We start from the raw sequence: 15,694 nt of genomic DNA, 5'->3' as shown, positions 1-15,694 counted from the left end.
CTGTCGCAGAGGCAGCAGTAACTTAGCTCTCAGCTTACATCGATCCGGCTCGACGTCACCGATTTCTAGGATTTAGTTTCAGCCATCCAGCACGGTTTGATGATAGTCTTGCTGGCAAGATGCGACCCGCCGTCCTATCACCGCCTCAGCCTAGGCCAGCAGAATATATGAGGTCTCCCGCTGTTCCACAGCGTAAAGATGATAACATGCGGAAACAATGTATTTTATTGCACGCGTTTGTGTCTCGGCGACGACCTAGAGCGGGGCGAGAGATACGTCTAATGTAGATTTAATCTTGTACATGTGTACAGAGAGAAAGCCACTTATTATTGCCTATACAAGTCCGTCGTGTCAGTATTGAGAAGTGAGCGTGTCACACATGCCCCTTGAGTCCGAACGTGCTTTTTCGCTCGCATGATTAAATTCATCGCATGGAAAAAACTCTTAAATGTAACGCTTGTCGAAACGCATATATATATATATATATATATGGCGGGGGTTTAGCCACAGCTTATAGAAAATAGCCTGAATAATATGGCAGATCGCAAATCAATCTTTTTTTGAAATCGCCGAACGTCGCAAATTGATCTTGGCACTTCCTTAGACTGTAATCGTTGCTGGTATCTGATCAGTTTAAATAAAAAGCTCTGCTGCGAGGTCAGGTTAAAACAATACTTCAAATGATGCGACCCCTCTTTCTCCCCCCCCCCGCCCCCACCATCAGAGAAACCTCCCCAGCCCCTAGTAGTCATTTCATGGTTAGATAGAGACCACGCTTTGTTGGCTGAGACATCTCAAGCGTTTTTATAAAAATCTAAATCAATTGTTATAGCAAAATTTGAAGCGGGTGCGGCACTTTTAAGAGGAAGAATTTTAGTGGTACATGCAGCTTTCAATAAGCCTATCTTATATAGCTTTATACATCATATTTATGTAATGCACAATCTGCACGAACATAATTTGAATGAAAATATCCATAAAACAATGCCCAATTCTAAAACAAAATGTTTATATTGTTATGCCATGGACCGTAACGGCAGTCTGCATAGATAAGATATAAATATATCTATTGAATATCCCGAGCCCGGTCTTCAACTCACTTGCAGAGCTTTTTATTACATAATTAACTTATTTATGTGCTCTGTATTATCTGCTCGTCTCATAACAACGCAATATCAGTGCATTCCCTATCGACTGCATAAAATAGCTCATTATCTTAAGTAAGCCAGTTGTTGGCACGGGTAGCGTTTCAGATCTATCGAAAAACTTATCTAGCTTTCCGTTTTAATTTATTATTTTTTTGCACTTACTAGGTTTTAACCGTTATTTCTATTTGGCGCATTCATCTTATAGTCCCCGTTGTTCTAAATTGCTTTCATATTTACTAAAAGCAATTAAATTTATAACGAGTGTAAGGGTAAGGCTTACATATTTGAAAAAAAAAAGGCTTACACACTGAGTTCGTTGGCCAAGATAGGATTAACCTGTTATAACAGAACAAGATACTTTTGTGCACATCATAAATAACAAATGGCACTGCGTGAATAAAACGTTTTACGTTTCAATTAGTAATTTAGGTAAAATTTGACAACTTCTAATTATTCGAATTTGTGCTGATCTGCGTTACTACTGGACCCTTACGATTGGTAATAGATAGTAGGGAATTAAACCGAATCGTCACGGGCGATTTTTCGCACTTGATCGAGCATTGATTGAAGTGAAGAAAGAACAAGAGAGTCTCTCCCTTGCCTCCTCTAGAATTATATAATCCTTTGCCGGCTGCAAAACAAAATCAAAGGTATCTATTTCTATACTTGGCTTAATGTGCTTCAATCGAAGCGTCAATTATCGATAGAGCTTAATGGCGGCTATACCAAGAAATTCATTTATGGCTTTTCCTACTATTACAGTTGGTAGCTACACACCACAGACTAACTACTTTGTTTTATATACTTACATATCAGGACATGAAGTCAATATAGATATATGCACACCAAGAGGTTCGTTTCTGTCCGACTGCCATAATATAGAGGTAACAATATCTTCAAGAGACGGTGACGTGATAGTGAACCAATATGAACCAACAACGGGAAATCGATATTGGAAAGATGGTGAGTTAGTAAGCTTGTGTTATTCTTACATTATACCTTGCTGTCACAGTATACACGTTTCTACCAATGCCATTCAATCGTATGTACGAGCCTCATTTATCTCGGGGGTACCGCTTGCAGAACTGTCGATGAAGATCAAATGTTCCATTGTTCTCGGAAATCGGAACAGGAGAGAACTGAACTCAGCTTCGTTCGGAAAATGCACACAGAGTATGACAGGTTAAAAAATAACCCTGAACCCAATTAGCAAAGTGTGTCGTTGGCTTGTTATGTTTAGGAGATGGGTGCATGACCTTCGTCAATGATGATTTACTACAACAATATTTTAGAGCGGAATTAGATTTATAGTCATTCATCCAGTTGAGATGTAGCGGTGAATCACTAAAACCGATAGCAATATGGCTTGTTTCTCAATGAACGATCTGTTGATGACCGCTTGAATTAGTTACATTATACCCAGTATATATATTTGCTATATGCTTAATGGCTTAACTCAAACAAACGTTTATCGAACGTAAGAGGACGTTGCGACATTCGACGTTCGATGCAGTACTGTGCCTGCGTTGGACCGGCACCATCCATTCACACAACAAACGGCCTCTACGGAAGCTATGCTTTTTTTTTGTTTTTTACATCTAACACATCGAAAAGTCTAAAGTTACGGAGTTTATTTCTAAACGAGAAATACGAACTAATCCCTTTGAAAATCTTTACTGACAGGAAGAAACGGAGCTGTTCCTGGAAATTTGGAGCGTTTCTGCACAAACCTGTAGTAGATGAGATCAATGGCACTATACCTATTTTAATTACTCTAGCTTTGCTACATAAATGATTTAAAGGATCCAGCTTGTCTCTTCACTAGAGTTTTTGCGACGTACAACCTAGTATAGGCCAATCAAACGAGCTCTACACCTGCAACAAGGTGTGCAGAGCTCCATACTAGCACTAGAGCATGAACTGTTGATCTCAAGGTATGGGTTGTTTGACTCTCGAAAGCCGCCCCAGGAATTATATTTTGTTGGCTGCGAGTCCTAGCTTTAAGTACAAAGACATTGCAGACCTAAGAACCAATATAGTAAAGCGGGAATTTCAAATGATCGAGATCCAGCGAGATGTGTTCTTCACTACCGCAAAACATACCGTTTCCAACAATACGAAAACAGCTCATACACGGTGATTCAGCTGACAAAGGTTCGTCCGTAGTCTGCTAGGACATGGATGCTACTAGTTGTAAAATATCGTTTGCGGGCGCCGGCGAAGTGCAGCTTTAAATGCGACATGTCTTAATCATCAAGTGAGTTGGGACATGTGCTTGGAGTGTCATGTCCGCTCTGGAGAAGCTTTACAAACACCACTAATGGCACACTCACGCAAGTCTGTCTCCACTAACATCGGTTTGTTCCACGCCCCTCTCCTGCGTAGCTTATCCCCACAGAGTGCGGCCCAATTTCCATTCCCCTCTTCAGCATCAGCCGACGCAGCGGCCGACGTGCCGATTGTTAGCCTATTTGACGCTGGCAGAATATCTGCTCCTCCTCCATGAGCAGCTCACGTTTGGAGAGTGAATAGCTCCAGACAGAGTGCGGACAGGCCATTGCAGCGACCTTCCGTTCAGAGAGGCATCCGTGCATAGAAACACACGCAGATACTGCTAAATTATCGTGCATCAGACGATACTGCACGACGACCGACTCAACTCCAGTGAATTTGAAAACGATTGGATTGAATCTTGGTCGGATTTATCGACTCGCATATTACCACAGAAAGAAGAAGCCCTCTCTGATCAGGGTACAACATCACGCAGTTACTAGATGAGCAGAATCTTTGTCAAGATACCGTAAATGACAAATATTTCGCATTTTTGCTTTCTGCATCATGCATCTCCGGCGATCCCAACTGATTTCATTATAGCTTAATTACAAGCAAAGAAAACATCACTCCTAACTAGGCCCCACTAGTGGACGCTAGTACTACGCTCGGACATGTTGGTAAAACGAACCTTTTCATTGGTTGTTTTCAAGAAGTTGTGTTTTCTAGTTTGAGTGTAGTAAAGATGGCTGAAGTAGTTAGTTCGGCGCACCTGTAAAGAGAAACGTATACGTCGTCAAAGCACAGCAGCTGGATTTTTAACTGAAAAGTGATTCACGGATGTAACACGTAGAAAAAAAAGTCTACCCATAGTTTATTGCCCCACGTGCCTCATTGTCAAGTCTGGTAATAGAAATGGCTTCTAGGTGCGAAGCCGAGCTTAACCTTGACATCCACAGCAACCAAGGTGAGTAGTACAGATAACATACTCGTAGTTTGTTCTCTGAATAGCTAGATTACAGTAAAAGTTTGTTACCTTATTATTTTTCATTTGAGCATCCAGTATCATTCGTCTGTGGTCTACTCTTGGATGTTTTGACTACCGCGGTGACAGGTTCAACTAAACAACCGCTGCTCATTATTTCTAAAATTCTGGGTTCGATCCCCAGTCTAAGCTAAACGATTCCTAAAATTTGTAAATAGCGACTTTCGTTTGTAGCGCCGTTTGATCAGTCTATCGTTCTACTCGTTGCTGTGAGGTCTTCCGCAATCGCCTTGATCCGAGCAATATTCGCGCGGAAAACCGGTGACAGGGGAAGCGGAATGGGGTGTTGGTCTTTAACCGTGTCAGCTTAAGTAGAAAGTCAATGACGAATGCCTCATTTAGAGCTGTTCGTGGGTGCTGGCGTCAATGCGTTCAGTTTGACGTACTCAAATGTATTCATTAATTAGACATATATCGAGCGCTCTAATCATTCCTATATGGAGAACATTTTACCAAAGTGGTCTTGGCCGGTATACTTAGAATCTGGCGTTAGCAGGACGGGGAGTGTAGCTTGCTCTACGAGGTAACCTCATCTCAGTGTTAGGATTTGCTGCAACGTACTAATGATCGCATGAATTCAGAAGCAGTTTACCTTGTTGATAACTGTTATCCGCATCTACTGTCCTACTGGATTGTACCTGATCTGTCTGTGTTCCAGGGGACACCCAGGCTGTGCTTGTTTAGAGATTTTTTATTTGTGCAGAGATGCAGATGAGATAAACGTGCCTTATGTCAGAGTACGCTGAGAACAGCGACATCGTAACCGGTGCGTCAAATCTCAGTAAACCGTGGGTCGGTTCTAGTTTTCTGGGGCATGTTAACTTTGTGCCGAGGTTGATGATCGGAGTGCTCGAAAAGTGCTGCGAATTTTTAGTAGCGATTAACCCATTTGATTTGGACAGTTTTCAAGACAAAGCTGTACGGTTGTCTCGCTTACATTGAACTAGAATAAAAACCTCTGAATCATGGAAATCCACGTACTTCGTGGATACTTCGTACTCCAAAATCGAATTAATAATATATTCCCAAACAAAGCCCAGCGGGAAATGACCGAGGTAGTACAGTTTCGCCAAAGAGCCACAACGCCTGAAGATTTTGTGATTAAGATTCAACGATTCGTCTTACGTACGTACGCACGCACGCGAATACAAGGGATGATTATGACTACAGGGGGGCCCCTAGCTAACTAAATAGATTAAGTGTGTATCTAACAGCTTATGTTATACTAGGCCTTGTTATCCGTAAAGCTCCTGGAAAATAACGACAACCGCTATATAATGTCAGCTTTGCTTTTTTTCTTACAAATATTTAATAAGCCTGCCTTATACTTTGTTAGTAACCATTAGAATCTGTTCGAGTTACGTTAGCGTCTCACGATCATAGCAAATCAGAGAAATGGTAGAAAAGGAAACGAAGAAGGTAGGAGTACAATAGTTTCCTACGTTCGATTACCGTTGAACAAATAGGCTATCGAACAAATCGATGAGTAAGTTGATTATATCATCACTCTATTACCATAGGAACTGTTAAACGGGGTAAATTTAAACACATCGGCCAGCCACATTTTCAACTGCGGATTGTAGAACCTGGAAAAAAATGCTGTAAAAATGCTATGTTTGGCCCAATAATCTCATGAATATCACGAAAACAACTCTATCTGGGTTTGAACAATCAGGTCACATAGTGGGTCTTCGGAACCAGCGCGTTTCAACGATTCGACCTAGTTCCCTAAAACACTCATTAAAAGCTTAAATTTTAATTATTTGTTAATATATCACGCGAAAAGGTATAGTTACAAATGTATGACAACCATTGGTGATATGGAGGGGTAAAGGGGATACTGAACTATGCAAAAAATGATTCCTTGCATTATTACGATATACAGACTCCTTTGACGAGAAGCTAATCGCTGTATATAGACACGATGAACTATGAAACGAGTAAAACAATATGGTCGTCCATATCGCATCGAAATAAAGGTAACGAGATGGAAACGACAAATGATTAATATATGGGTGCAATGTTACAGCAAAAAAGTTTGCAGTTGCGGTTTCAGTTGCAAATATACGGTGATACAGGTTCCAATCCTGGCGTAGTCACTGTTTTTTTTTTATTTTTTTATATGGCAGCAGTTGGCCGTCTGAAACAATCATCAACGAATAACGTAGCTTAAGTGCACTAGAAACCTTTACGTTATAAACATTTTGCTAATGTATAAAAGGTTAGTTTGTTATGCACTAGATTGTAAAATCGCACAATGTATTTTTTAAAGAAAAAGCAGTAGGCCAAACTTCATTTTTTTTGTTGGTCATCATATCACGAAATTCACTTCTTTATTATTTAATCAACAGTCATCGAAGCCGCACTCGTGTCACTTCGGTCGAAAAACGCGTACGTTCATCGCTAAAAGCCCCTGCTTTGTGAGCTGTAACAATGTATGTAGCTGTTCGGTGTAAAAATGTATCTATTCCACCTGAAATGTTTAAGGTGTGACTGGTATAATTTCTGACGTTAAATTAGAGTGTTCGGGTCGATGCACGTATACGTTACCGAAGTTCCTAATAGTACACGTTAGACTGTAATAGACTGCAATAAGTGGAATGTCAGTCAAGAAATAAGTGCGGTAAACGCAGTTCACGACTGAGTTTGTGCATAGGGTTCTTATTGGCGTAAATCAACCAGAAAAATACGACGAGGTCTTCAGAATCCAAATCTCGTTTGATACTAGGTTCCGGTTCGACCATCCCACCCACAAAGCGTAACCTCTGAAGATGGGCAACTTCAATTTGAAAGGAGTCACCTGTGCCCTTATGCAGGCTTACTTGCATAGGTCATATTGAGACTAATACGCTTTCTTTGTTAGGATAGGAAAACGTCCATTAAAATGAACCTTTGTAAAAGCACAACGTCCAGCGGCGTACGGGGCAAATTTCAGGCGGTCACATCGATGACAACTATAATCATTGCTTGATTGATAGACCTGCCTAAAAGCAACAAATCGTTTATTAAAATTTATTATAAAATGCGATTGGTCATTACGACCGTTACTACTATATGATTACTGCAATAAATATGGCGTTAATTAATAAAGAAGGCGGTCTGTCTGTTAAGAAAAAATAATTAAAACGCTATAAAAATTCGTGTTCAGCGTATGTTGGAATTGTCAATTAAAAATTGGAATCAATGTAAACACAAGGGCTGTTCACGGTCGTTCCGATCGATTACGATTACCTTTTGGAAGCCAATCCGCCCGCTGATTCTAACCCTGAGTGTGGGATATGAGCCGAAACCTGCGTGTAAACTTCATAAGATAATTAGCCTAATGCGTAATCTTAAGCACTTGGATAAGATACGGATTTGAGATTAAATTTATCCTTTTTTTTTTCGATTTCAAATTGAGCTTTGGAGCGGCACACGCAGAGTTTTTGTAGATAAGAGCGGTAAAAAATGATAATAACTTTAGGCCAAGTTGGCTTTGCTTTGTACCGCCTTCATATACGTCAATATTTGAGTATTAAATAGGCCAATAAGGCATTATAAATAAGCGATGTTTTATCTGAAGCTTTCATTTTAATGACCGTTAAACAATCAAAAATAGTAATAATGAAATAGTAAGATAAACATGAAAACTTTCATTACTTTTCTTAATACAACGCAAATCGTTAGATGGTGTTGACCTTTGCTTGAATGTATATGTTTCGGCTTGGAACAGGCACTATTGTATCATCGTAATTTAATATGAATATATATTTCGAGCCTTATTTAGTTCCGTACTAGTTGTCCTGCTGGGTATCGACGATTTAAATCTGTTTTTGTCAATCGTCCTAATTATTCAGTGTTTTGTAAAATATTATTCTGTCGGGAACTCTGTACTTTTCATCTCAGCATTGAATTTTGTAATCTTAATTATTCCGACGTTCATAAAATCTACTCCTCTTTTAATTTTATGAACTAATCAAAGTAATGTTTTATGGCTTATATGATATGACTCGTCCATTTTTGGATGGTTCCGGTACTCCATCGTCATGGGGAATTTCTGTATGATCTTTAAGCTACTTTACCCCCGATCGGGGCGGTTACATTATACGCGCATATGCTTTTTTTCTCGCTTAGAATTTTCCTGATCGATGGTCAACCTGTTACTAATTCGTTTCGCTCAATACTTCGGCTGGTGAGCGATATATGCCCGTGAGCCTGTTTGATTAACTATACATGCGCATTAGGAGTTTCCCCACATCTTTGTTACTGTATCACCATCTTGAAATGTTCTTTGAAAATCCGAACGGTCCTTTCGGTAGCTTTATTTGTCACAGGACGGTAAGAAGTGTTTGGTGAGCGTTGAACTAGTCTTTTCATTATCCGAAAGAATTTTGCAAAATTAAAATTTGGAGCAGATTTCTTGAAGTCGGCCTATCAATCTTTCTTCACGAGCACTTCCACCTATTCGTTAGCTAAGCCAACAGCCATTATGATATCGATTGCTCTCTATGATAGAGTAAAGTCAATGTACATTCTAATTCATCATCTAGGAGTGTTGTTGCAAAATAAATAGGCACTTCTCTTTGGGGAGTTTGCTGTGTTTCTGACGGACGCATCGTTCGGACGCGTCGGACGTCCATCGTGAGCTCCTTCAAATTCTCATCAAGTGCTGGCCGTCAAACACGGTACCTTCCTACAGACCGCTTTTTATGGACGCTAAAAGCGCCAATATTGAATTTCTCAAAAAAACGGTCTCAAGATATACATTTTTTTCTGCTCATATCGGTAATTTTAAAGTCGTGTTGCTATGTGTTTTGTATTAAAAGACAACTACGAATGATTTTTGCAGCTGCAAAAGACAGTTGTCTCTTTCCGTGCCGTGCAATTTCTTCCCGTGCTTGTGACACAGTTTTGATTTTCTAAGATGCCCCTGGACCTTAGTTAATCAATTGAAAACCTTTCTCTCAAAAGGCTTCATGCAGTAGTTTGGGAGGAGGCGTCAGGTTTCGCGCGAATGTTGAATAAATAGAACTATACCATTTTTGTGTTGTAACTTTCACTATGGCGGCAGAACTTTTATCTAGAGACCTTGAAGTTTTCTTCCGGATAATTCCAATCCACAAGATCGTACACTCGTTTGCATGAACATGTATTTTTCTTATGGATTTGAAGGTCGTGGTCATTTAGTCTCTGTGAAGCTTGCTCTAATCTACAAAGATGTTCCTGCTTTGAACTCCTTGTTACAAAGGTATTATCTTAATAGGTGATTATTCCTGAAATACCTGTAAAAACTGTATCCATGGCTTCTTGCCGGTTGGATACATCCTTCACGAGATGATAGATTTAGGCTTTTCATCAGTCTGATTTAATGTAAAATTTGGCTCCTCTAGGCTAATCGAATACCTTTGTTGAATTCTAAGCAGCAGGTAACTACCAATGTCTGCACATAGTATAATGCTATTGTTATTTTTATCTTGTTATACAATCGGGCGAATCCAGTTGCTAAACATCATTTGTTTGAGAACTGCTTGCTGCATTCCTCGATAACTCTATCTGCCAGCTCGCGTCCTCCATACGATACTTACCCCACTTTAATAACGTACGGTCGTGAAGCACTTCGAAAGTGTACGCTGACGACAGAAATCTTCAGATACATATTGTGGTGGTACATTTGAGTTTTTCCTGAATCTGAGATACAAAGGGATATTATGCAGTTTCGTGCAGTTTATAGCGACTGTGTCCAATGATATCAAGTTCCCTCAACCACCTTCTTCAAGGTAATGTTAAGATTTCTGGATTGCTCATGAGACAATGTTATCATGTGCTCACCTATTATTCTTCTCTGTAGACTTAAACAAGTCAGTGGGACTCCACTTGCTGCTTACCGCTTTCCGTGACCGATTCTATATCTACTTCGCTGGAAACATGGTCCCATCAGATGAATCGTATGAAGTCTGACAGCAATATGGTGGATACTTCGGGTTCTGCATGGAGTTCCGTTCTGACCGGTTTTTCTTCAATACAGACGTTTGTATTGCTACTTCTAGGAACCTATTAATAGACATCGATAGATCTTTTATCAGATTCTATTTATTTGTTCATGGCTCTTTTTTATATTAACGACACGCTGCCGCCATGCAAAATCTTCGTATGTTTTATCCATCCAGCGCTGTTTCAATCTTAGCAGGATTTAAACCGTCCATTAATTTCACACATGCTTTTCATTTAGAGTTCTTGTTTGGCCATGTGCGGAGGTCAGTTAAAGTTAAGGCTAACGTTTAACCTCTACTGAGATTTTTTTAAAATTTCGTAATACTGATCAATCGTTTTCGGATTGACCATATACCCTTCACGTTACCCAAAATAACGAATAGGGTTCGCGCGTCAGTGGTCATCGCTTTCGGAGAGCTCACTCACAAGGTTGCTGTACATTGATTTTTCCCGTTTCCTCTGAATCGCCAGTTACTTAGTTCTCGTCGCGTCGCCACTTTGTTAACCTATTGCTTGACTGTGTATTTTGAACTAGATTAATAACTATCCATTATTGTTGGACCTTAAATGGACATCATTGCACAGTAGAAGTCAAAGGATTACCGAAACTGTATTCTTATCATAGCTTCACATTTGGAAAAACGACCTAACCTTGGCTAGAGTGAATCCAACATGCTGTTCGGTAAAAGGCACGCTCAAATATAATCACCAAACAACAATCGGGGTGGTACTATTAACTGGCGACGCAGAACGTTCACACGGAGCAGTAGACTTTTTTTAAAAAACAAGGTAATCATAAACCTAGCATATAATTGTCGTGTACGCTGTTTATTACCAACATTGAATACGTAGATAGGATAGACGGGGTTAACGGTAGTAGTCGTTGATCAAGTCTATGAGCGTTTTCCCTAATTTTATTGAAAGGATACAAATACAAAGTGAAATAACGTTCGAATCTCATGATCACATCAAAGAATACGACACATGTCAGAATGAAGCGTCACCTCCCAGGCCCGTTAGTGCATGTATTAGCTTGATCATTTTCGCATGTAATTTTCCAGCAAGACCGCGCGGCATGCCATCGCTCGGTCAATTAGCCTATGTACGTGCGGTGTTACACGCACTCCGTGCACCGCTCAGACGGTTGGGGCTAGCACCTATTATTTTAGTTAGGTGTTTCACCACATCTAATTCCACCATCTGCCTCCTGACCACTATATCGTTGCTTTTCGACAGCGAGAACCGTACAGAAACGAAGAACGACGTAGACGAACTAGTCAGCTCACGCCGCCAACGCCGCCGCTCCTACCGCGACGACGGGGACGGCTGCTCTTCGCAAAAAACCAGCCGCAAACATGCTCGTCGTGGATGGAATAAGTTTGGCTGAACTAATAGTAATCTAACAGCCTTCACCTAGCTAGTTATCATATGCGGCTGGTGTTGCCAAGTGGGCCTCCGCCGCGAGAGCGGCTGCACCGTTGGCGACCCAGGCGTCGTGTACACCGCAAAGCACCGGTGAAGCACGACGCGACGGTAGCGCAACAGGAATAACGTATTTGTGCGGTATGCGAACGCTATAGGGAGACGGGACAATACGAACGAAGAGGACATGACGAGCATCGTATTGAACCAAGAGAATTAGAAGCTCCACGTATCTATTCGAGCGTGTTGAGGGCGACGATCACCAAGCCGAAGAACGGCAGCTGCAGCCTTTCGAGTAAACCGCGCGGGCATAGTCATACCCTAACCGACCGACAGCCATTTGTCGAGCCCCGATCAAATTGACTATCTGATCATATTACAACCCGTTCGCCATCAACAAGACGGACGGCCAACCACTGCGAACGGCGATTGCCGTTCCTATGATCAATGCCCGCCAACGCCTCAGTTACGATGGGATGGGCAGATTATGCCAGTTATTGTAGGCATAGCTCTTCGACGACGGTGGTGACATTGCAATGTTACGCTAGCTGGTCGTTATGACGAGCGGGCTGCCACCTGGCTTTGCCCTGTTCAATATCCCGACCATCTCTGCGATCTCGGTTCGAGAGTTATAACGCAGTGAATCTGGCTCTGGCTGAATTTGCGGTGACAGCAATACGCCCTCGCCAGCCGCTCTCCCCCGCCGTATGTTATTATTATCGTTCAACGCTACGTTGCCGACATCAGCAGCGCCGGCGATGATTATGCTGGCGCGGTGATATGGTGGTCATGTCGTGTTGCTTCGATCCCTCGATCGGAATGACGCTCTCGCTCCGATCGCTGCGGCAAATGTATACAACCGCACGAAATGACCGCATCTTAGCGGCTCCTGGTCGCACAATTCAAACGGCTTGGCACACAATGCCTTCAAGACAAATTGAAAGAAATCTAGAGAAAACAAAGCGAACCGTTAATGATATAGTTAGATTCACACACACACACACACTTTATTACGATCAGAGAGCACTTATTGACCGACAAAAGCAGACATAGGCAAAGTGCTTGACACTAAGTGTCATTCTATCAGAGAATCCGTAGTAAACATATTTAACAGTTTGCAAAAAAAGAAAAGAACATATAATACGTGTCTAAGACAACGAGGTCTGAACAGTCTCAACCGAAGTGTATGATCAGAAATCTTCGCTTTGAGAAAACAGTTGTATATGTTCCTTATTGACCTCTAAGTTGAGCAGCCTTTAAATTTTTCCCGTGTGCTTTGCAAAAGTCTGAAAGCTTTTCGACTTCGCCGGGTAAGTGGGTCAAAGGGTTCTGCGTTCAGAATAGCTGAATGCGACAAACTTACTTCGACTGCAATAAATCTAGACGCCTATGGATATCTATTGAGTAATTTACCCAGCAGAAATAAATACTGCAATATTTAAAATGGAACAGTTTTGGCGAGCGTGCGTGTGTTATTTAATTTCTGACGCATTGTACAGTGATTTTAGAATATGATTGTGTGCGTTGTTTATGTTTTCGAGTTATATAAAATATATCCTCGTTCACTTTGTACTTTTGCTCCGAGCTGATCCCAGCCAAGGCCATTACCATTTCCATCTGAACTTGACTTCGACCGTTGAATTGCTGGATAACGGGCACCTATCGGAAAAACAGTTTCCGAAATTTTCAGTTTATTGGATTGTAAAAGAGGCGCAAACGTCATCACGGCAGCAGGATGGCCCCTGATTTTTTTGCAGCTGACGGAAGCAGTTAAACAGGGCTATCCATATCCGTTCATGACATGAGAAAGAATTGAAAGAACAATTTCCTGGGAAGATAAGAATAAGTCTTCTCGTATACCTACATATTCACGTGTTTTGCACTGGCGTGATATAGCCACACAGATCGTTCTTGAAGTAACGCTCCCCAATATCCAGGTAGCACCCCGCACATGCCTACTAGCTAGCATCATTGATTATCCAAAGGAAAATTAAAATGTTGTTTATTCTAGTACCGCGTCCTGGAATAAGTTTCAGATAAACATTTTTGAACAGACATTTAATGACTTAAACAACGCGTTCTAAGTATGCAAAAACAAGTTACAGGCCTCAATTATGAAGGGTCTATCGGAAGTTACAATTCTCAGGAGTATAATTTTGTGGACTGTACGCCCTAAAAAGTCAATCAGCGTTAGTAAGTAATAACTAAACGTTAGAGAACACTTATTCCTAAGACATTTAACTATTAGTGTTAGGTTTTTCAAGAAAAATGGCAATATTTCTTACAGTAACCAATTGAATTGGGCCCAATTGAAAACCTTTATGGCTGTTCTAAGGTGAAGTTTAATTAATAAATAAATAACTATTTATTGTTGTTAGTAAATCATTTTTTAGTTGTGCTTGTAAATAATGCATAGAATATAGCTGAACTATTTCTACAGATACTAAAGATATTATCAGAAAACAATATATAGCATTTGTTAACCTGCTACGTGCAAAGGAAATTTCCATAGTTAGCAATTTTCCAAGCCAATGTTCAATGGCGATACCGGACGTTAAACTCTAAACATTAAGTAAATAGCTAGTAAAGGAGTCATCCCTAACGTTGGCGACCGACTAGTCTCTGTCTGGGAAATCGACGACGCCACACTTGACAGAGTGACTCTACATTCCGTATTGTAAAAATGATAGAACAGTTCTGAGAAATTTCTAGTTCTTTCAGTGCGTAATAGGTTGTGTCGAGCGCTAAACGTATAAGAGGATCAGAAGCATATAAATTACAATCGTTCTTGGGGAAATAAACAGCAAATTTAACCTATTCCAGTACTTTAGAATATTTTTTGTCATGTTTCCAAACTCGATTCCTGTCAAACCAGGATATAGACTATTATTATGCTAAAATGCTTTGGGCGAAATAGGACGAAGAACGTAGACTAAGAGTTCGGAGACCGCGCCATAGGATGACAGGGAGACCCTACTCGATCACCTCCTGCAATTAATTCAGTGGTTTAGCTTAATGAGCACCATGAGGAATCTTTGAAAACGCGATCTGTCGCTTTGTGGAACAGTGTGCGTCCGGTTCTTGGACTCCTTACCGCCCTCGAGCCACCGACATAATAATCTCATGTGAAATCTAGACCGACGCGCTACTCAGTATACCGAATTTCTATGCAATGCACTCACCAGTGAGCAGGTCAGAAGGCAAGCAGAAATTTAGCGGTACCGTCACTGTATAATAATAATCAGTGTCTAGGCGATATGAGAACATTTATACCGTAAGGCAATCTTGTTTCTCCAGAGAGTCCTAATATGTCCGAGTGAACCTTTTCCAATGATTAAGAATAGTGGTAAAAAATTTGGCGTGATATTTCAAAGTTTTGCGCAATAGATAACCAACAATCGTAGCAAACGGCTGCAATTGAAGATTCGATAAAGCATAAGAGCTTCGAGCAAGCCTGCTAGTTGACATTTTGCCAGATTCTAGATTACCGGATCATAACCTAGAAAGGCACGGTGGCGTCCTCCACTATCGACCTATTCGCGCTTAATCTGCTTGTCTTAATCTACTTGCATATCTCAGACCCTTTGCATGTTGGGTCTTCATTTATAAGTCACCTATTTATGGCTATAGGCGTCTATCTGCACGAATCCACCCAGTAGTCCAAATACAAACATACTTGGCAAAGTCGCTAAACATAGAAAGACTTGGACGACTTTGCTTTTCCCCATTCTACACCGACCCAATGTCAACGAGTACAACGCCGACGTTCGAGATATTCTAACCTATGCAGCGAATGAGGTAAAAGCTCGTCGTAACAGCCCATGGATCAATGCCCACC

General features: G+C 40.9%; 1 protein-coding gene across 1 annotated transcript in view; it reads left to right on the top strand.

The window, feature by feature from the left end:
• The first annotated feature begins 3,696 nt into the window (after window positions 1-3,696).
• LOC111268561 (uncharacterized) overlaps window positions 3,697-15,694 on the top strand; it is a 39,879-nt gene continuing 27,881 nt past the window's right edge. Inside the window, exon 1 of the mRNA XM_086971736.1 lies at window positions 3,697-4,386. Coding sequence (XP_086827862.1) covers window positions 4,335-4,386 — 52 coding nt within the window. The 5' untranslated portion in view covers window positions 3,697-4,334. The remainder of the gene's footprint in view (window positions 4,387-15,694) is intronic.

This window comes from Varroa jacobsoni, unplaced genomic scaffold (assembly GCF_002532875.2).
Source record: "Varroa jacobsoni isolate VJ856 unplaced genomic scaffold, vjacob_1.0 scaffold_1300, whole genome shotgun sequence".
In the NCBI taxonomy this organism is placed as follows: domain Eukaryota; kingdom Metazoa; phylum Arthropoda; class Arachnida; order Mesostigmata; family Varroidae; genus Varroa; species Varroa jacobsoni.
Note: the sequence above shows the minus strand (reverse complement) of the source record. Positions and strands in the feature narration are given on the sequence as shown.